The 23,012-nt window shown below is 45.4% G+C and overlaps 2 protein-coding genes and 1 long non-coding RNA gene across 6 annotated transcripts in view; 2 read left to right on the forward strand and 1 right to left on the reverse strand.

Annotated features, from left to right (window-relative positions):
• Positions 1-1,376: 1,376 nt before the first annotated feature.
• On the forward strand, positions 1,377-6,275 carry LOC125899344 (uncharacterized). Its single transcript, XR_007450718.1, has 5 exons — positions 1,377-1,510; positions 2,795-2,881; positions 4,687-4,799; positions 5,790-5,831; positions 6,248-6,275. It is a non-coding gene; the product is annotated as an uncharacterized LOC125899344 (long non-coding RNA).
• Positions 6,276-6,388: 113 nt separating this feature from the next.
• Positions 6,389-12,827, forward strand: LOC125899327 (acetylcholinesterase collagenic tail peptide-like). The gene is made up of 10 exons (XM_049593530.1): positions 6,389-6,438; positions 6,819-6,884; positions 8,926-8,952; positions 9,067-9,111; positions 9,215-9,250; positions 9,355-9,435; positions 9,592-9,688; positions 10,829-10,938; positions 11,038-11,157; positions 11,269-12,827. Exons 1-10 carry the CDS (start codon positions 6,418-6,420, stop codon positions 11,281-11,283), a joined length of 618 nt encoding a protein of 205 aa, XP_049449487.1. The 5' UTR covers positions 6,389-6,417; the 3' UTR covers positions 11,284-12,827.
• Positions 12,828-14,278: 1,451 nt separating this feature from the next.
• The window catches only part of raph1a (Ras association (RalGDS/AF-6) and pleckstrin homology domains 1a), a 98,422-nt gene continuing 89,688 nt past the window's right edge, over positions 14,279-23,012 (reverse strand). For all 4 annotated transcript variants that reach the window (XM_049593492.1, XM_049593489.1, XM_049593490.1 and 1 more), the window contains one exon: positions 14,279-21,531. In XM_049593492.1, coding sequence (XP_049449449.1) covers positions 19,189-21,531 — 2,343 coding nt within the window. In that variant the 3' untranslated portion in view covers positions 14,279-19,188. The remainder of the gene's footprint in view (positions 21,532-23,012) is intronic.

The following is a 23,012-nucleotide window of genomic DNA, read 5'->3' on the forward strand; positions in this document are numbered from 1 at the left end:
TGGAAACAACCCTCCTGGAAACTGCAGGTTGACCTGGATCAGGGACTCAACTCTCCATCAGAGATTGCTGCAACCAATCTGAGGCCCGACCTGATCTTGTAGAAAGAAGAAGAAAATCCGCACACTGAATTAGAGCTCTTCCTCAGGCAGCTTCTTTTTGAATCTGCCTGAGGAAGACCATTTGGGTCAAAACGTTGCATTTTAGTCAATAAAGAAACCTGGGAGCTCTAATTCAGTGTGCGGATTTTCTTCTTCTTTCTGCATGGACCCCTATTATCCAGCACCTGACCAAAAACAGGACTGGATGTGCACACAACTACTCTGTCTTCTGTGGACCTGATCTTGTGCCAACCTCACAGAAGTCATTGTACACTGAGGAACTAACAGAACCATGGGAGGCTGCAGCTGGGGAGCCTTGTGGCCTGGAGTACACAGACCGAGCAGCTGAGGCAGAACCACGAGGCAGGCGTACGCAGGTGCTCCCTGTAGAGGATGTGTAGCCACATCAGCATCCAGGGTTCTGAATGTGTGGGGGTGCGAGGACAGGCCTGACAAACTACATGTCACTGTCAGAGACTGCTGAGTGAAGCAGCAGTTGGTTTTGGATGAAGAGGACGGACCCCAACTGGTCTGCAGGACGCCCAACATGAGGGGTAAAAGTAGAGGGGGCACATCTTGGAATCGAAGTGTCGCTGTTGAGCCCTCTGGAGGTGTCGTGGGCCTATCAACGGCACACCAGTGAAGTGATTACCCGTCTCCCACTCAGGACACGACATCAGGCAGGTGCTGATTACTCTTATGGACTGTACTCAGTCCTATGAGCTCAACTTCCTCCCTGGTTTGATTTATAGTTCAGGAAAACACTGAAACACCTGTTTGAGGTGTGAAGTTCCTCCACAGGACAACATCACCTGCAGTGACACAACACTCGGTACGATGAGTCTCAGTTTCATCACTCTGTTTCTGTTCAGACATGATTTGTGTGTACGTTCATGATACTTCACACAGACATGACTGCATGTATATATAAAACATATTTTCCCTCCTGCTGACCTCACTTTAAGGTCTCTGTGAGTCGCAGCATCAGTGAGCATTCTACATTAAACTGTGTGATCACTGTGAGGATCTTGGCTCAGTTCCTGGAACGTAAATGGAAAAACAGTAACGATAATATAATACAATCTGACAGAAGGTGCCACTGACTCCTCTCACTGGTCCATCCTCTCCAGCGCGGCGGCGGCGGCAGCAGTGGCAGCGCCCTGATAAGCAGACTTCTCTTTGGCTCAGTGTGTAAGTAATTATCTGATTATCCCTGCAGAGCGCTGCCAGAGGCTGCGTTGCATTTCCACAGTTTATTGAGCTAAGTTGGACTCAGCGTGCAAGCGTAGCAGAATGGGCTCCAGCTCGGCTGGACGATGACCAGGAGGAGCTCCGGCTCCAACAGACATCTCCACTGCAGGAGGAGGAGAGCGGCCACACAGTGCCGGGAAGAGGAGGGGACGACACGGAGGTAAGACACACGGCACAGATACAACACATGAGAACACAATGAGGCATTTTAACCTCCTCTGGTGTCTGAACCATGAGAAGCATCTGAACCAGCAGAGAGCAGTCCTGGTGAAACAGCTGAGCTACTGTGTCAGGATGAACATCTGGAGATGCACCATCTCCTCTGAGAGGGTCAGCAGTTTTACACATCCAGATGTTTGAATTTAGAAAACAGTCTTTATCTGTCACTGAGGCTGATGTTGAATTCTCTTGACAGAAGTGAGTTAATTGTCTTTGGTCATCAACACTTGTGAATTCAAATCAGTTTGCATGAGAAGTGTCATTGTTTATGCTTTACTTCTGGAATAAATATGTTTTCTTAAATTCTGAAATATACAAACTGTAATTAACTGGAGCTGCATCTACAGTTAATGAGATTGTTTCCCTTCCACTGCAGAGTTTACAGTTTATTTCATTTAAAGCTTGAAAACAAAACTGTCTGTGTTCTGCAGTTCAGGCGTGTCACTGCAGGAAGAGTTGCACTGCACTGACAGAAGAAAGACTTAAAACAAGATAAAACATTATTTATCCTGAGGGAAATTGTTGTGCAGCAGTTGAAATACAAAGTTTGAGGAGTGCAGATAAAAAGAATGTGCAGATAAAGACTAACATAACAAAGCAGAGAGCAATGTATAGCAAATATAAAACTCACTATAACTATATCTCTAATAACAAGGTGCAAAACTATAACAAAATGACAAACAGTGAGGTGCATCAGTGCGAACCATACAACATATACAATGACAGGTTACCAGTATGAATGATAAATAAGTGTGGTTGCTTCAAATGTCTTTGTGCGGTGTCAGAACTTATTGTAATTAGTGCAAGAGTGCACGGTTAATACAGAATGTCCGTGATTGTGTTTGTGATCTTTCCTCATTATTGCACATCATGTTCAGTGAGCCACGTATGAGGAGTTGAGTCCGTCTGAAGAAGACATAGTGTGTGTGAGGAGGAGAGACAGAATCAGGGTTGGGGTCACCTCAGGTCCTCTTATCTCCGCTGCACATCTCTCGACCTGAGCTAGATGAGTTATCGAGATTAAGGAAACAGGTTTCAGGAGTCTTATTCTTATCAATGAAACAAGATCTTAATCCGCCTGAGAGAACTCGCCTTTGCTGAAAAAAGTTGTTCTCAACCACTGAGGGTTTGTTTGTATGTTTTGTCACATGGCAGAAATTCTTATGTTTCAGTCATTGTATTAAACTTCAGTTCTTGTTTGGATAACATTCAGCTGTTGTTGCAGGACGACAGGAGATGCTGCCTCAGCTGGTTTTGGGATGGACTGCCTTGCTCAGCGGCCTCCAGCCGGCTGTTGCCTCTGTTACCACCAGTGAGTACAAACAGGAGACAGAAGCAGCAGAACATCCCATAACATTTATTTCTTTTTATTAATTAATTTATTTATTTAACCTTTATTTAACCAGGTGAAGTTCCACTGAGATTAAAAATCTCTTTTGTGAGGGAGACCTGGCCAAGACAGGCAGCACAATAAACAATAAAAGCAATTCCAGACAGAACAACAAAAACAACAATACAGGGAATTAAACATAAAAACAATCTCAAGAATACACATCATCAAGCACTGATGCATCAAAACACTGACACTGTAAGGATTCAGACTCTGTTTCTTTCATTTTAGATTTAAAAGCAGTCAAAGTAATAAGATTATCAAGTTTTAACACATTCTGCAGTGTGTTCCATGACGAAGGAGCAGAATGCTTAAAAGCCCTTTTACCATGATCAGTGCGTGCAAATGGCACATTAAGCAGGAAGAGGTCTTGAGAACGCAAAAAGTACTGCCCAACTGTCTGCACAATAGATATACACAGATAATGTGGGAGCAGACCAAGAATAGCCTTATAAATGAACGTGTACCAATGGCACATCCTACGCGTGGCCAGCGCACACCATCCTACCCTAGAGTACAACTCACAGTGGTGACTGAGGGGTTTGCAGTTTGTAATGAACCTCAAGGAGGCAGGGTAGGCTGCATCAACCTGCTGAAGACATTGTGCAGAGGCATGCATATATAACAGATCACCATAGTCCAGTACAGGTAACAAGGTGGCAGCAACAAGACGCTTTTTCACATGAAAAGAAAAACACATCTTATTGCGAAAATAAAACCCCAACTTTAACCTCAGCTTCTTCACCAAGCACATCACATGTGACTTAAACGTGAGGGAGTCATCGATCAAGATGCCCAGATATTTATATCAATTTACAACCTCTATGATGTTACCATCAAGAGTGACCACTGAAGGAACATTTAGTGGCCCATTTCTGGCATTGCTGAACAACATGAGTTTCCACTTGTCTGCGTTGAGAACAAGTTGCAACTCAAGTAAGGTATGTTGAACCACATTAGAAACATTTTGCAAAGATTCAATGGCCTGTACAAGAGTTGACACACAACAATAAATCACTGTGTCATCAGCATAAAAAAGAAAATTTGCACCTGGTTCTGACACACTTTGACCCAGATTATTTATATAAATAGTAAATAAAAGTGGACCTAATACAGAGCCCTGTGGTACACCCTTGGAAACAGTTACAGTATCTGAGCATAGATCTTCACTCTTAATGCACTGGGATCTGTCACTAAGATAATTGGAGAACCAAGCAACTGCAACATAACATGGAGTTGGTGCTTAGTCACCACTTGTCCTCTCTCAGGACAGGGTGGGAGAGAGTTCGAACCAAATGTGCATGTACACATATCGCTGTATGTCCTCACACAGGAGAAAAGGAGAGCAGTTAGTGTGTGATGCTGGCTTTTCTCTTGGTGGTTTATCATTTATCTAAAATGTGAAGTGTTGTGATTCCAGTGTGGATGTAGCCGTCTGAGGTCGAGGGCTCCGCAGGTTTTACCTTCATCAGCTGGAGAACAAGCTGGCTCAGGTTACAGAAAAATCATTTGTCATGATTGTGGACCAGATACTGTAGGGCAACAGCTAGTAATCTAACAGACGGTAACTAACATGACCTGAACAGGAACATTGAAGCTCCTACACACCTGGAACATGAGAGAAGTTTAGAGAGAAGTCTCTAATGGGTCACTCCAGAGCTTCACAACATCAATTTACTCTGTGTGTGTGTGTGTGTGTGTGTGTGTGTGTGTGTGTGTGTCTGTAGGATTTCTATCTACCAGAGACAGCAGGTGGTCACCTCGGAGATGTGACGTCTTCATCCCTCCTCCTCCTCCACCACCTGCGTTTCCTACAGTCAAACGGAAAGCAGAGCTGATGGTGATGATTCTTTTTTCTGAAATCCTCCACATGGGGGCGTAACATTCTAAATGTATTCTAAAAAACTGAATCAAGTACTCACCCCTTGTTACCTTTACCGCCACCTGTTTGTCTCTCAAGCCTCCACGGTGAACTGAGAAAGTTCTTGATGAAATGAAGTGAAGGGCCTCCGTGTTTATCAGAAACAAAACTGTATCAAAACATCTGCTTACAAACTCTCGCCCAACTGCTGCAGGATAATCTGAGTCTTATTTATCCAGTCGGATGCTCAGTACTCTACAAACACATTTATTTTCAATAAAACCTTGGCCTAATTTTTACTTCTGTGGCTGTGAATTCAGTGCAGCACATAATTTAACACATGCCTGCTGGGACCAGAACCATCTAGAGATCCCACCTCTCAGCTCTGATGTCCAGTCAAACGTCTGAGGTGTCAGCTGCTCCTGATGTGCAGGCAGATTTTTCAGGTGTGGCGCGGCTCTGTGGAAGCTTTTCTGCAGAAGTTTAAATTAGGCATTACTATTAAAACACTTCAGCTTGAGCAGTCGTATGCATGGTTGAGTAGCACACCTGGGCAAGTGTGTGCGTTTTAACTCTGCTCAGTGGAATGCACGAGCAGTGGTCAAACACATGCACTTTGCTGATGTGCTGAAGTGTTTTAAACAGGAAGGTTTTAGTGAAAATGTGTATGTTTGGGAAGTACTGGATAAATGAGACTTTAATGACACTGCAGAGGTTATCTGAGAGTTTGTTAACAGATGTTTTGATATCGTCTTCCTGTTGTTAAACGTGGACCCCAGTGACGTCAATTCATCAGGAATTTCCTCAGTTTTTGGATTCTTTGTTCACTGTGGAGACATGTGAGAAAGACAAAGTGTTCTGTATGAATTCAACACAACACAGGGTTAGTAACTGACACGCAGATGATCTTTCTGTGAGTCAAGTATTTCTTTAAAACTAAATCATGCTGCTCTGCCTTTAACTCCTCAGGTTGATATAACCGAGCAAATCACAGGAGCAAAAGGGGAAAAGGTATGACTCACCTCCTTTATGGATTCTGCATCTTTCTGGGACCAGTTTGGGGCAGCAGCTCAGGTCATAGGGATGGGGTTGGGAACCAGGGGGTCGTCGGTTTAAGTCCCCGTACGGAGCAATATGGAGCGTAGACTGGGAGCTGGAGAGCAAGGCACTGAACCCCCAACTACTCTTGGCACCTGTCCATGTGCAGCCCCCTCACTGTGGCATCTGGTGCATGTGGGTGTGTTTCAGGGCTGTGTGTAGAGTGAGCAAAATTGAATTTGAGCTGCATGTGTAATTTAAATTGTGAAAGTGAGAAAATCAAGGCTACCATACAACTTCTCCATACTCATTCACTGCAGCAGTGTTTATACAATGACAGTGTGTTATAGGCATCATACAGCACCCCTTAATAGTGTTTCTGTTTGTAGGGCTGCAGAGGACCCAGAGGACCCAAGGTACACACACACACACACACACTCCTGTATCCAGAAAAGGTCACAACATCAATTTACTGTCTGTGTGTGTGTGTGTGTTCAAACTGTGTGTGTGTGTGTGTGTGTGTGTGTGTCCAGAGGCAGAACCTGGACCACCAGGAGTCATGGGACCACCAGGTCAAAAGGTCACAGGAAGACTCTGCATGTCTGTCATACACTGACGTACAGCTGAGTCATTCTGCGTTTTCTGTAACTGCAGCATGAAGCTTTTTACAGCACATTCAGCTCATATTCAGCCTCTGACCCACAGAGACTTTTGTCACATGCTTTAATTACAGAAAACAAACATCAGAATACACATGTAGAGCTGTGTTTGAATTATTATCACCATCTGAACAGCTGGGCGCAGTTTATATTAAAGTCACAAATGATCCATGTGGGCAGATCACATCAGAGTAATAAAGTCTCATTCAGAGTCACTGTGATCCTGTCCTGTGAACATTAGCTGTGTATAAACTGTATGAATCTACTGTAACAGTTAACGTGCTGCTGTTTGTCCCCACAGGGAGAGAAGGGGGACAGAGGCTGGAGGGGTCTGTACGGAGACATAGGAACTCCTGGGATGGTGAAGGTACACTGGAGCCTCACGCTGCGTTTGTTCACTCTCTGTTGACCTGTAAATGACTTTAGGAATATGATCATGTTTCAGCATCATTTACAGGCTGGTTTATTTTTACCACGAGGTTTTGTAGACTGAGGTGAAATGTAAAACCGGACAACAGTGAGTAGTGTTTGTGAACGTTACTTTACCATCATTTATGACTGTGCACATAACAGTTTCACCTTTTTGTTTTGAGGAAAAACCTCTGCAGCTTCTCTAGACTTGTTTTTATATTATTTTTCTGCTATATGTACAGTACAGGCCAAAAGTTTGGACACACCTTCTCATTCAATGCGTTTTCTTTATTTTCATGACTATTTACATTGTAGATTCTCACTGAAGGCATCAAAACTATGAATGAACACATGTGGAGTTATGTACTTAACAAAAAAAGGTGAAATAACTGAAAACATGTTTTATATTCTAGTTTCTTCAAAATAGCCACCCTTTGCTCTGATTACTGCTTTGCACACTCTTGGCATTCTCTCCATGAGCTTCAAGAGGTAGTCACCTGAAATGGTTTTCCAACAGTCTTGAAGGAGTTCCCAGAGGTGTTTAGCACTTGTTGGCCCCTTTGCCTTCACTCTGCGGTCCAGCTCACCCCAAACCATCTCCATTGGGTTCAGGTCCGGTGACTGTGGAGGCCAGGTCATCTGCCGCAGCACTCCATCACTCTCCTTCTTGGTCAAATAGCCCTTACACAGCCTGGAGGTGTGTTTGGGGTCATTGTCCTGTTGAAAAATAAATGATGGTCCAACTAAACGCAAACCGGATGGGATGGCATGTCGCTGCAGGATGCTGTGGTAGCCATGCTGGTTCAGTGTGCCTTCAATTTTGAATAAATCCCCAACAGTGTCACCAGCAAAACACCCCCACACCATCACACCTCCTCCTCCATGCTTCACAGTGGGAACCAGGCATGTGGAATCCATCCGTTCACCTTTTCTGCGTCTCACAAAGACACGGCGGTTGGAACCAAAGATGTCAAATTTGGACTCATCAGACCAAAGCACAGATTTCCACTGGTCTAATGTCCATTCCTTGTGTTTCTTGGCCCAAACAAATCTCTTCTGCTTGTTGCCTCTCCTTAGCAGTGGTTTCCTAGCAGCTATTTGACCATGAAGGCCTGATTCGCGCAGTCTCCTCTTAACAGTTGTTCTAGAGATGGGTCTGCTGCTAGAACTCTGTGTGGCATTCATCTGGTCTCTGATCTGAGCTGCTGTTAACTTGCGATTTCTGAGGCTGGTGACTTGGATGAACTTATCCTCAGAAGCAGAGGTGACTCTTGGTCTTCCTTTCCTGGGTTGGTCCTCATGTGTGCCAGTTTCGTTGTAGTGCTTGATGGTTTTTGCGACTCCACTTGGGGACACATTTAAAGTTTTTGCAATTTTCCAGACTGACCGACCTTCATTTCTTAAAGTAATGATGGCCACTCGTTTTTCTTTAGTTAGATGATTGGTTCTTGCCATAATATGAATTTTAACAGTTGTCCAATAGGGCTGTCGGCTGTGTATTAACCTGACTTCTGCACAACACAACTGATGGTCCCAACCCCATTGATAAAGCAAGAAATTCCACTAATTAACCCTGATAAGGCACACCTGTGAAGTGGAAACCATTTCAGGTGACTACCTCTTGAAGCTCATGGAGAGAATGCCAAGAGTGTGCAAAGCAGTAATCAGAGCAAAGGGTGGCTATTTTGAAGAAACTAGAATATAAAACATGTTTTCAGTTATTTCACCTTTTTTTGTTAAGTACATAACTCCACATGTGTTCATTCATAGTTTTGATGCCTTCAGTGAGAATCTACAATGTAAATAGTCATGAAAATAAAGAAAACGCATTGAATGAGAAGGTGTGTCCAAACTTTTGGCCTGTACTGTATATACATATATATATATATATATATATATATATATATTTTACCCTCTGTGCAAACAAAACAAAGTGATTTAATATAGAACTAATAACGTGTGTGTGTGTGTGTGTGTGTGTGTGTGTGTGTTCACAGGGCAGTAAGGGACGTAAAGGCTTCAGGGTGAGACACATGCTGCTGCATGTCTTCTTCTCTTATTGCTTTATACACTTTAAAGACTTCTGGCTTCTCTAAACAGCTCTCTCACAGTCTGATCTGTTCTTATCCGTCCATCAGGGTCATAAAGGTGTGAAAGGAAGAAGAGGACCCAGTGGAGAGAAGGTGAGGGGAAATGGAAATGTGACATTATCATCTTCATCATATTTTCTATGAATGAATGAATAGGTTTGTATTGATCAGTGTGTGTGTGTGTGTGTGTGTTCAGGGTGAGCACGGCGTCCCCGCAGCGCCAGGAGAGAAGGTAGAAGATCAGCTGACATGACAAACGTTAGATTCAGAATAAAAGTTACATGAACACATGAGGGCTGTGGGTGAAGCTGTGAGAGCTGTTCTGTGCTGTTCCAGGGCGACCCCGGCCTGAGGGGCGATGCAGGGCAGAGAGGTGAACAAGGACCCAGAGGAGAGGCTGGAGGTCGAGGAGCTGCAGTAGGTTCATACAGCAGATACACATGTAGACACACAGAGAGCTGACACGTCTGATCACAGTTATTCAGTCTGTAACTCTGAGTGACTGCAGGTCTGATTATTATGTCAACACTTGTTGAAAGATGTTACTTTTATAACATGAATCGCTGCCTGCAGGGGTTTAAGGGACCTCGTGGACCTCCAGGGAGGGTGGGTCATCCTGGTCCTGCAGGACTGCCTGGTCTGACCGGAGTGGCTGGACGTCCTGGACAAGGTGGATATGAGTATTGTTACTGAGCACTAATTATAGTTGATTTTTGATGGTCAAAATGACTCAAATCTTGGCGTGAGTAGGACACTAGGGAAAAAGGTTCAGGACTGGCTGCACAAACACCTCAAGATTTCTCCTTAAAGCTACTCTTACCTCTCTTGCATTTCACACAGCACATCCACAACTCCACCTCCCTCCATTACGTCCTCATTGCGTCTATGATAGATGTAGGTGTTGGCATGGTAACGTTAGATACATGGAAGCGGAGAGCGAGTGTAATGTTACAACCAAGACAGTCAAACGCAACCCCGGAGTTTTAAAAGTTGCCTTATACAGTTGCACAGAATCCCTTACAGGTTTCCTTAGTTAAGAAAGAACTCATCTACTGCGAGATTTCACAGCAGTAAAAGTTTCCATGGAGATTGTTTGTTTGCTTGGACTGATTCTTGTGACACCTGTTATCGTCTCTCGAGGTGAGCTAATAGTTAGATAGTTCAAAACTGTCAGAAGAAAAGAAGACCTGAAAACCAGACAGGTCAGAGGAGGAAGAGATGAAACTTCTGGAGGAATACGATCAGAGAACGAAGAAACTACAAAGTAAATCTGATCCTTAAATATCAGGAAACAGAAAACGACTGTAAGGAAAATGAATTCAGTCAAATCTAAAGTGTGAAATCAGAAGTGTCTCCGTCAGGTTCTCCTGCTCACAGAACACTCTGCTCTTTTTTTATTTATCACCATAAACTCGGTCATGTTGCAGTTAAGACAGAGTCAGAGGGACCTTTAAAGGGATAGTGCACCCAAAACTGAAAACTCAGCCATTATCTACTCACCCATATGGCGAGGGAGGCTCAGGTGAAGTTTTAGAGTCCTCACATCACTTGCAGAGATCCAAGGGGAGAGGAGGTAGCAACACAACTCCACCTAATGGAGGCTGACGGCGCCCCAGATTCAGACGTCCAAAAACACATCACTGAAACCACAAAATATCTCCATACTGCTCGTCCGTAGTGATCCAAGTGTCCTGAAGCCCCGACATAAAAAGCTGTTTGGAAAAACCTCATCTGAACTCTGTTTTTAGCCTCATTGTAGCCTGTAGCTCTGACTGCCTCTCTGGGCACCGCGCACTTTTATGTGTTGCAGTGTACATCCTGCCAGGCCTGCAGGGAGACACAGGAGACCGAGGTCCTCCGGCTGATTGTAACTGTTCACAGGTTCAAACCCCACAGAGGCAGCTGGACAGAGTCAGCACGGTCAGTGTCAAACACTTTCACTGCTCAATGAAACATACGTGGGCTCAGTTTTATTGTCAGTGGTCGCTGCGTCGTAGTGACTGTGGTGTCACTCTGCAGATCTTCATCGCTGACGGAGAGAAACAGATGAGGAGGCTGCGGGGGGAGAACATGATGGTGCTGCGGACAGACAGAGGAGCTCTGTACATCTACGCTGACTCTCAGTGGATCAACGTGCTGGTAACTGCCTGCTGGAGACACATTAAAGCACCACAATAAACTATTACTGTTTACTTTATCCTCATCAGCTGTTCCTCTGTCTGTTTTCATGCTGCTTCCTGATTGGACCAGGACTCCAGACACTGACCTCGCTCCTTTAACACAGGCTGAAGTGACACCCTGAAGTCCAGCAGCTCAGACTGGGGTCATACTGGGGTCCTACTGGGACGTCTCCAGGTGTGAATGAATGTGTGATCAGGGTCATGTTGAATAAAGCTCGGCCTGTCGTCTGTACAGCTCCTCTCGCGTTGTAATCATGTTTTTCAGTGAGTCTTAACTTTTCCTCTGATATGATTTATACGTGCACGTTTTCTGATCCAGCATGTTGTAACAATGCTTCATTTGGAAACACTTAAATTAACCTTAAAGGGACAGTTCATCCCAAAATCAAACACACATTCATCCTCTCACCTGCTGTTTATCAGTCTGGATAGTTTTGGTGTGAGCTGCCGAGTGTTGGAGATATCAGCCAAACTACACCTGCCAACCGAATCACCGCACAGACGGAGTTGAGCATCTGGCTCGTGCTCGTGACAGCACGAGATGTAAACATAATGGCGTCCTACTCAGCTGAGCTGTAATGTTAGCAAGCTAGCAGTAGATACATGCTTCCTTCTGTGCAGTGATACAGTTGGTGGGTGCAGTTCAGGAGAAAGAAAATAGTTCCTACAAGGGATGGGTACTGAAACCAGTTATTAAACAGGCCTCAGGGCCAATTATTAAAGACGGTAGTATTGATAAGCTCCAACGTGTCTGCTATCAGTACTGGGAAAATTCAGACAATATATTTCTTGTTCATTTATGTCACATAAACGTCATCTTGCACACTTTTTATCTCACTGTGTCAGTTTCTAATCTGCAGTCAGATTAAGACATTCGTCACTGATGCTTTTTTGCTATTTAGTCCAGAGGAGAGGTCTCTGTGTGGAGGGGCGGGGCCAGCTGTGCAGCTCTGTGTCACACACACACACTCACAGAGGCTGAAGTTTGGTTATACCTCATGAAGCTGGTGCCGACACTGCTTGTTGTCACAAGTTCAACTTGGACATGTAAGGGCAGAAACACGAGCAGTCTTTCCAAACATCCACGCAGCTCCTATCCTGTAGTTCATCTCCTGTGACTGCCTCCACCTCAGGTATGTTACAGTCTGTAACATACCTCTCTCTGGGGTGTCGACCATTGTTCCATGTCAAAGTTTTTTTGGGGGAGTTTTTCCTGATCAGCTGTGAGGGTCCAAAGGACAGAGAGGTGTCTGTTGTAAAGCCTCTGAGACAGACTGTGATTTGTGATATTGGGCTTTATAAAACTGAAATTAAATTCTAAACAATGCTGTATTTACACACGACTGTTTCTCTTAAAAAAAAACAACCTAAAAGAACCAAAAGGTCTGTGGATTATTTTGAGATGTGACATCTCTGCAGTCAATATCTCTGCAGCTCACACCAAAACTATCTCGACAGATAAACAGCTCTACAGGGAAGAAGAGAAATATGTATTTTTTATTTTAGAGTGAACTGTCCCTTTAACTTTATTTTTCATTGGAATGATCTCCTGTTTTAAAACCGTTTTATTTCATTAATTTGCATTATTGGTTTAATGTATCGCCCAGTATGACCCGACTCCCACAGAGAGATGAATAAAAGTCAGATTACTGTCTCTTACACTTAGTTTTCTATTCCATTATTTAGTCTCCATCTTTCTTGCAGGAATTGATGAATTTGTGTGTATGCAGCTGGGATCAGGTTGTGGTTTGTTGCTGAACGTTAAAGACAGAGGGTCTGAATGCTTCACTGACAAGGTCTCACTCACTGGAAGAAAAACACATGCAGATACAGCAGAAGGAGGAGCGATAATAAACAGCCTCTGTAAGTCACTAAAGCAACATGACAAACAGCCCGTCAGCTCAAACCGACTGTCTGTCTGCGTCAGTGTTCCCTCACACCAACATCAGACACACTGAACACTTTAAAAAGATCCGGGGTTCTTATATCAAACATTAGACGAGAACCTCGGGGTCGATTCTTTAACATGCACTGACAAACTTACAAGTCGTGATCTTAGAGTGCTTTGAAAGTCATTTCTGTTTCCTAAACGTAATAAAAATAAAACCACCCAACATATTGAACTAGTTTAGTTTCCTACACCTTCAGCTGCTTGGGAGCAGAGTTTACCATCGACTCAACTTTCTCATGTTGAAAAATGACGTGACACATTTAATTAGAAGGCAGTGATACTTTCATAGTCACCTAAAGTGGAGCATTTTGACTCCAGCAGCTCAGTCCATGGGGGACCTAGGTCAGGGACTGGAGGGTCGCAGATTAAAGTCCCTGTCCCCGTGCCCCTGAGCAAGGCACTGAAGCCCCCAACTGCTCAGAGCACCTGTCCAAGGCAGCCTCCTCACCCTGACATCCCTCTGTGTAATTTTTTTAAGATTTTAATTTTCATTCATCACTGTTGTGAGTCGAAAGTGATTCTAAAATTCTCCAAGCTGTAAAAGTGTGCAGCCTGTACACGGAATAAAAAAAGCTTTTAACATTTCGTCAACTAAAATGTGTTGCGTCAGTCTGCGGCCTGGTGCCTGTCCTCTAAATTTTGCCTCGACAGCGATGGCTGATCTTGAGTCTCCCTAGTTAAGCTAGCTGTGAATTCTGACTCTGTGTTGACAGACTAATTTGCTCTGCAAGTTCAAAGCCCAAATAATCAGAAGACGCCAGAGCAGAGTGACCATGTTGTGTTAAAACTTATTAATGAATGCTCATTTAGAGCTGTTGGCTTATTTAGACTGAGTAGACTCTGTTACCTTCATTACAAGGCTCAAATATGTTTTGTGACTTCAGACGTTTTCTTTTTCTTTTTGTTTTGGCCAAAATGACTTGTTCCTGGCCTAGTGTGACTATTAAGGTTTAATATGATGGACAGTGTGGTGTCAGGAGCTGGACAGACATCAGAGAGAGTTTAAAACAGACAGAAAACTCATTCTCCACAAGTTTCAATCTGTAGATATCCAAAGCCTGGAAACAATCAGATTTGACCCATGTAAAAACTCTCACTTCATTTTGACTCATGTCTTGTTTATTTTAAATGCAACAGCAGGTTTGACACCGACAGCAGCCATGTTCTCTGATGGTAAAACTGAGTTGTAACCATAATAATCATAATAATAATAATAATACACTCAAATGTACTCAGAGTACTTCAAAAACAAATGATTGCGCATTAAAAATCAGAACAGGAGCAGAAATATCACAGATTTTTGGCATGTGTGCTGGGGTGACGTCATGCAGGTCATTTAACTGCAGCAGAGATAAAAACAGGACGAAACAGACCTGGGTTCAGCTGCACATTAACTCTGAAACCTGTGACCAGTTAGAAGGTTTTTATCAGCTGATCTGGACACAGTTTTGTCTCTGACAGACCGTGTTTCTGTAAAGGTGCTGAGGGCGCTCAGACTCAAACTATTTACCTGACTGCATTTATCTAATCTGATGTAGCCGCTTGACTGAAACAAACTACTGTGACTATCAACTAACAGACGACGTTTTTTCCTAACACGTTGCAGTAAAGCAGAATCACTGCATCTGAAATTATCCACAGACTTATTCGACAGCTTATTCCCCTCAGCGTGTATCCATTAGGCCTCTCTCTCTAAGTGCTGCTGCTCTCAGACTGCTGGCAGCTGCCTCCTGGCTCGCCTCCTCCTTCATGTGGGAATCTCAGAGCACTTAAGGTTAATGTCAGAGAGACGTTTCTTTCCAGAGTCCAAGTTACCGTATTTCAAATCAGCATTTTGTCCAAACAGTCGTCCAAACCTCAAAGAATTTGGTTCAGTATCAGAGATGACAGAAAACTAGTAAATATTAAGGGTTCTGTTTGTAAGACTCAGACGATTAATGCAGCAGCAAACCACTGTTTTCTTCATAAAAATATGGTGGCATCATGGCGTCCTGAGCAGAGAATGAAGTCACGCTTCCTCTGTATGTGTGTGTGTGTGTGTGTGTGTGTGTGTGTGTTGTAATCTGAGCTTCTCTGTTCTTTGTTGTGGTAGGCGGGCTGGCTGCACATGTGCGCTTATGTATCCAGCCCGGTCAGACACAGACAATAAAAGCTGTCCTTTGACGTCAGCATGATACGCAGCTGGTGTCTGTGAAATGCTCTGGGACAACAACGAAAGTTAAGGTGGTGGAAGTCTGAGCAGGACTGGTTGGAGGGTCTGATGGGTCCAACAACCACTGACTTTCATTTGGCAGGCTGGTGGTTACTTAAGTTTGTAAAGCCAAACCCTGTTCTTTTTTCCTAAACTCAACCATGTGTGTGTTGTTGAAGGAAAAAAAAACATCAGTTGGCGGTGTTGTACCGACGTAGTGCTTTTATTTTGAAGGAGGCTGTATGCAAACTGTACATTTCCTGTGAAAACAGAAGTGTATTTTGAAAACAGACAATGCATGTAACAGGCTGAAGTTGACACGGCGTCCCAGAACGTCAACAACCAACACAGACGTGACCAAATGTCGATATGTGACGAAGTCGCAGTGAGAATGTGTTGGTGTCTCTCATTGGCTAGCTGCACTGCGCTCATATGGCGGTTACTGCTGATTAGAGATGTCCTGATCGGATCTTTTTTAATTTATCGGGATTGACAATATCGAGTCTGATCCTTTTGTTTTATGTCAGCTGTCACTGAGATGTTTCTACTTGTGAAGGTTCAGCAACGCAATGAGTGCAGCTGGTGTTAACTCTCCTCCTCTTCATGCCCCACCCGCTCTCCTGACTCCTCTACGATAGGTGGAGATATGCCCCCTTTCAGCTTGTTAGTATTGGACCTTTTTCCTGTTGACCTATTACGTCACAGACCAAACAATGGACAAACAAGTTAGCTACGGTTAGCTAGCAGCTAACTGCTACCATGGTGGACAACTTTACAGCTCTGTACATTTGGTCCGTCCAGAAAGTCACGGCTCTGGATGTAGATTTCTCCATGTTGTTACCGGCTTCTTCTTCTCTTACACATTTAATGCTATTGGACTTCCGGGTCAAAGCCCGGGGCGGAAACTGTGGAGCATGCTCAGAGCGCCTCGGCCAGTTTGGGTCTGACTGACTGTATACATGCAGGAGTCACATGATCTGGGTGTGTTAGTCCCACTGTGACACATTCACTGCAGGACCATTTCACTCACACTGACATGTTTACAGGGATTTTAAAAGCGCTGTTAGCACCTTTAGCTGCTAGCCACCTGCTCAGCCACCTCCATGTTGAGAGCTGTGTGCAAGCAATCCCACAGATGAGCTCTGAATGTTGCATACAGATCCTTTTAATATTTGAGGTTCTGCAACAATTGGGACAGTTTTACCTGAACACATGACTTAAATCATGACTGCAGATGTATTTCTTGTCGAATAACTAACCAGTTAATCAACTTATGATTTAAACTCCAAATATCGGCTTAAATTCTGTTGAAATTTGGGTAAAATAAAATTCAGAGGCTTTGTATTTGTCACTCATTCATTGAAACACTGATCACAGTAGCGGAGGGCGGAGTTTGAAATTACAGCAACAAACAAAGTGATTGTTTACAGGAGCAGAAACAGAAGCAACACACAGAAACTACCCCGAGTAAGAAACAGAATTACAGCTGGGTATGGGAGATCATGAGAGCTTGACATGTGACTCCCTCAGTCCTCTGGGCACCAGGCACTGCTGTCACAGTAGTTCTGTCAAACCACCACTGGGTGGTGCTGTAGTAGCACCATGTTGGTGTCTGCTTGTTGTCCCACACCAGCTCCTCAGAGCTTCCTCAGACTCTCCATAGATGGCAGTGTGTGAACGGTAAACTCCAGGCTTCATAATGTCAGGAAGCTGATGACATCACAGAAGTCGAGGGTGTCTGTCTGCGCGGTATGATGTCACCACACACCTGTGAGCAGTTTAAGCATTTTGTTTTTCAGGCACTTGTTCCCAGGGCATCTCTGACGCTTAAAGTGGACACACACACCTTTAATAACCAACCAGCAGAGTGACGAGCAGCCGCTCAGATGAATGACTGACTTTATTAACTCATAAACTGATGATCACCTTCTGTCAGACAGATTAGCTGCATGATTTCATATCTATCACACTCACAGACTGACTGATGAGTTTGTAGAACAGGATCTGTCACCAGAGTGAGTTTGGTTTGGTGTCGCTGACTGACCGACTGGTTCAGGCTGAGCTCAGATTAAAGGAGGTTCTGCTTGTTCTGGTCGTGTTAACTAATTTTTATGTGGATGGATGATTTGGTCGACTGAGATCAGAGAAAGGCGGTTAACATGGGCAAATTATCAGGCGCTGGAGAAAAAAAAAAAATGATACGGCATAGTATTGCAATATTTTGCGTGTCAACACTGTATCAAAACACAGATGTAAAGATTCATTATTAGTTATTAATATTGAAAATACAGATTAGACTTTTGGTAGCTCACTACAATAATAAAATTTGTTGCAATAAAAATGATTAAAGCGAGATGACCAGACTGAAAACTTTATCTCCTTAAATATAACAGACACTGACACAGTTTTTTCTTTAATTTGGGTGTTATGATAATATGATACTGGGGGGCCTCTAGTGAGTCGCACCCCTACAGGTTTTATCCCGGTGGCCTCCATGACATCTAACTTTGCAGAGGGAAGGGAAGACGTGAGTAAAGTAATATAATATTTTCCTTCAGCAGCAGTTTGTGGAGTCCGTCCAGTCATGGCTGATCAGAGTGATGGATGAGACGAGCAGCTGTTTGTGAGTGTGGGAAAACTTTTAACGATCCCATGTGTCAAATTATCCTTGGGCAAGATACTGAACCCCAAGTTACTCCCAGTGGCTCCAAAAACAAAATCTAAACGTGGTGGCAGATGATGATACAAGTATTACACAAGTAAAAGTGTCAGTATTCATACTGATGACAAGGGAAAATCCTAATTTCGGTAGCTGTAACAAATATATAAAAGTTGCTGTGTACAATAACAACTTCATCTTAGGCCCCACCCACTTTTCATTGGAGCCACACCCATTTTTGGTATAAACGGCATCCATTCTGAGTACAAATACAGACACCGATCATGAGTTGGTTGAACAGGTGCAGATACAGATAGAGATAATGGTGCTCTTGCTCATCCCTAATTTTCAAACCCCTGTAATCTGAGCCCAGCCTTACTGATTCTGAAGTATTATCCTGTGGGAGGCGTAAACCAATCAGCCACGGCACTCTTAATTTATCGAACTATGATTGGATGACATGATCCGACTCAGTGGAACCAGCTGTGTGCTAGTTTCAGATCAACACTTCTGACATACTCTGAGAGTTCACACCCACGTTCAGTCAAACTCTTCAGACACTTGTTCAAAACTTAAAATAATTATAATAATATCTTTCCAGTATTAAATAATCTTATATAAAAACACACACAAAAAGTTTGAATTAAATGGCAATGCAACCCCCCCACCCCCCTCCCCCAGTTCACAACATACACTTCTATACACATCATCCCACTTTCGCTCCTCTCGTTCCTTCCATTATCGTTCCCTTCATCAGTAACGTTCCTTCCGTTGCCGCGGCTCCATGCAGTACCAGTTATTGTGCAGCAAACCACCTCTGTTGCTGTTGTCGTTCAAGTCTTGTCTTTTGTATATTTCAATGCAAAGCTGCACAGACATTGTGAAAAAAGCTCGATAGGTGATTTTCTGGCTTGCTTGTATACAGATATATATATACATATATATATTTTTACTCATGTCATTGGGTTAAACATGTATCGGTAATGATAGTAATAATGAGGATAATAGGAACAATCATAATCTGAGATTAAGAGTAGGAAAGACGACTTGCTACTTGCTCGGAATCCAAGGGTGGATGGTTTCGGATGAGGAGAAAAGGACAAGTCAAGACAGACACTGATTATTTCTTCTCTGCGTGAGACCTAAACAGTCAGTTCAGTTCTTTAGGCTCCAGCCGGCGTCCTCGCTCCTACCAGTCACTGGATAGTTTGGTGCTTTGGTCCCGTTTCGGCGGAGCGGGAGGTGGGCCTCGCCGCAGCGTTGCATAGCCTGAGATGTTGGCATGTTTGGTGGAGTGGGAGTGCGTGTGGTGGCGGGACAAAGTGTGGGAGTGTCCGCGGACACCCTGCTGCTGTTGCTGCTGCAGGAGCTCAGGGGGCGGGGGCGGGAGGAGCGCCATGTCGTCCATGGTGCCCACAGGCTCCATCTTAGAAGAGGAGATGAGGTGGGAGGAGGTGAGGGAGCCGTGGCGAGACACTGACTTCCTCTTAAGGGTGCGGTTGAGGTCTTCCAGGAAGTGGGGCTTTAGGGCCAGGGAGCTCGGCCCCGGTGATTTCGGAGAGGTGGGGGGGACAGGAGAGGAGGAGGAGTAAGAGACCAGGGAGGGAGGTGGGGTCTGAGACAGAGGAGGTGGCGACAGGGGCATTGAAGTTGTGTTGTCATATGGGGTGGTGTTGCTGGTCCGCCGGTTCAGTGTCGGAGGAAGGACCGCCCCCTTTTTCAGTGAACCTTGTTTCCATGACGAGGACGACAAGGAGGGCGTTGCCGACTGTTGAGGTGGCTGCATCTGAGGCTGGGGGTTCACCACAGCAACCTTTGGAGGGTGATGGAACTCTGATGGGTGGGGAGGAGGAGGGAAAAGCTCAAAGTCACTGGGGGGAGGTGGGAAGTAGTCAGGCGAGTCAAGGTGAGTCGGCTGGGAGGGGGGAGGTGGGGGAGGAGGGGACGGGAACTCAACGGGCTGATGGTGCTGGCCCGTCTGCAGCCCCTGGAGAGCCAACGGCAGGTTCGCCAAGTTCAGCTTCCCCGGCTTCGGAAGTGGAGCAGGAAGCGTGGAGGAATCTTTCGAAGGTGACCCAGTCGCTGACGAGGAGCTGGATGAGGTACCCGTCTGAGGAGCTTGGCCAAATTTGCTGACCAGGCTCTCCACCTTCTTTGGCCTCTCGTCCTGGGTCTCGCCTGAGCTGGACCGGATGGAGGAGGCTCTCTGTGGGGCCGGTGGAGGCCCACGCTTCATGGATCCTGTGGATGTGGCGGAAGGCGATTTCTTTATGGGGGAGCCCGTCTTGGAGGAGGGTGGAGGAGGGAAATCTCCCACGGAACTGTCAGGAGGAGGTGGAGGGAACTCTGGGGACTGCGCAGCCACAACGCCTCCTGGCTGCCACTTTGGTTTGGCCTTGACCGCCGGAGGAGACTGAGGAGCACTGAACTTCGATCCTTCCATGGAGTTAGAGGCGGGCAGAGAGGCGGGGGCAGCGTTTCCTGGGAACTGATTGACAATCTGTTTGACCAACGAGGAGGTAGCGGCCGCGATGGAGACTGAGGAAGAGGAGGAGGAAGGAGAGATGGCGAGGTTTTTGGAGGAGAGGCTGTGCTGCTTTGGCAGAGTGGGAGGAGGCTGATTTGGGGAGTGTCCTGTTGAGAAGCTTTGTTGCTTTTTCACCGGGCCGTGGCCGCTGAAGGGCTGCGATGGCGACACAGGTGAGAGGGCAATGGGAAGGGAAGAAGGACCCGAGGGTTTGGGAGCAGTTTGAGGGGGAAAACCACCAGTGAAGGTTTTGGGAGGTGCAGGAGGGGGCGCATTAGGGGACACAGGCCGGAGAACTTGCAGGGAGGTTGGAGGTGAGAGCTCAGCCGGAGGTGGAGGAGGAGGAGAAGTATCCTCACTCATCTCTGGCGTGAAGTCGTACACCATGTTGGGAAACTTCTGTGCCAGGAACTGCTGGAGGCCGGTGTTGGATAAGTGATTGCTGGCGTTGGGGATGGGCTCCGGAGGGGGAGGTGGAGGTAACCCATTGGCCTCCAGGCTCTCTGGTGGAGGAGGCGGGAGGTAAGATGGCTCCTGTATGTCCTCCTCAGGTGGGGGTGGTGGTGGGAGAGCAGAGGGGCTTGATGGAGCATATTTCAGTGCAGCCATGGCTGAGCCAGGAGCTGGCACCGTGGGTGGAGGAGGAGGAGGAGGAGATGGTGGTAGCTGAGAGGAGGTGCTGTAGGCAGCTGGGAGGGTGTTGTAGTTGGATTTTGCAGACTGGACAGGAGGGGCAGGTGGTCCACCTCCTGCCTGCTGGGTCCAGGACTGGCTCTGACCCTGCAGGCGAGCCAGCGTGCTGTACTTCACGTAGGAAGGGGTTGGCGCTGGCTGATGGGCCACACTTTGGATGGTGGGAGGAGGCGGAGGTGGAGGAGGTGAGGGCGGTGACGGGGAGGAGTCTTCAGATTGGACGAGGCCGTCGGTGTAGCTGGTCCGGGTCGGGGGCTGGGGGGAGAGAATCTGGACCGGCATGGGCCTACTGATAGGGTCGATCCTCATCATCTGGAGAGGGACGGAGAGACGGAGGAGAGAGGAAGAAGAGGGAGACATAATGAGGAGGAGAACGAGGTGAGGAGACACAAGAGAAAGGGGTTCGGGGAGGAGAAACAAAATTACCACAAGCAACAAACAATTTCATCCATTTCTGAAACCAAACGATCCAACACAAGATGCAACAAATCAAACCAGAGCAGTCTGAGAACACACCGCTGTTAAAACTCCAAACACACTGCAGCACTGAATAAGGTCAGTTATAATGAGATCACAAAATGTGTTCACCAACTGAAAAACATGCTTCCCTACAATGATCACCTGACAGGGACAGTTCAGACTTTTTAAAGTGGGGTTGTTTGAGGTACTCATCTATAGTCACTGTATATTCTAGAGTAGACATCGGTCAGCTCACAGAAGTTTGGAGAAGTGAGCAGGAGTAGCGACACAGAAGCTAAGTGATGTGCTGCTGTGGACGGAGGCAGCAGCTGAATGTATTTCAGCCACCTAAAAAAAAATCAATATCAGTTTTAAGTGCACGCTATATTTAGAAAATTCTCACTGGTTTAACTGACCTTCAGACGGCCTTTTCCAACGAAGCTATTAATGACTTCCCTGTCTGAAAGAGCTGGTTGAGAGTAAGTTAAAGAGGTGAAAATATTCTAAATATATATGCACTTCAAGTGTTGTTGATTTTTTAGGTGACACAGCAGCACTTTAGGCCTGTTTCCACTGAAGAAGTTCCTGGTACTATTTGGGGGGCAGGAACTACTACAGGAACGTCCTCTCGCTCGGCCCTCTCAACCGCCGTGTCTCCACTGAGAGCGGAGTACGAGGAAGGTTCATGTAAAGTTACCGGGCTCTAAATGTGACATAATCGTTGCGCGACCATTTTGACCGGGGCGACGTAGGGGCGCAGGGACGCCATTAGCCGATAGCGGTGTCTGTAATAACTTCTGTCACGGTCCATGAAAAAAATATTTTTTCCAGCGGATGTCTTAGTTACAACATGATTGAGCTAACTGGAGTAGTTTCATGTCGTATCCGACAACGGGAGGCTTTTACGAGATGACATCCTGGTGTTAGCTTTGCTGCTGCTGTTAGCTGTCCCTTTCTTTGTAGACATTGTGATTTCCCAAAACTGAATAAATACCACACATATCAACACAAAACTGCTTTGCTAGCTCAATCATGTTGTAACTAAGATATCAGCTGGAAAAACTATTTTTTTCACGGACCGTTTATTGAGTTATTACTGACACCACTAACAGCTAACGGTTAGCCTAGCTAAACTACGATAAACATGTTGTTATTTACAAAACGTCACATCCCGCCTTGAGTATATCCAATCAGCACCAAGTAATCCCCAAGCCCCAGCCAGGGCCGTTCTGAGTACCTACTCCGAGGTAGGGACTTGTTTAGCCCCTGTAAAAGTCATTACTAAAAGTGTGTGTCATATAAAAACTAAAGTGATGGTCAAAGTTGTCACAGTG

Source organism: Epinephelus fuscoguttatus, linkage group LG13, assembly GCF_011397635.1.
Source record: "Epinephelus fuscoguttatus linkage group LG13, E.fuscoguttatus.final_Chr_v1".
In the NCBI taxonomy this organism is placed as follows: Eukaryota; Metazoa; Chordata; class Actinopteri; order Perciformes; family Serranidae; genus Epinephelus; species Epinephelus fuscoguttatus.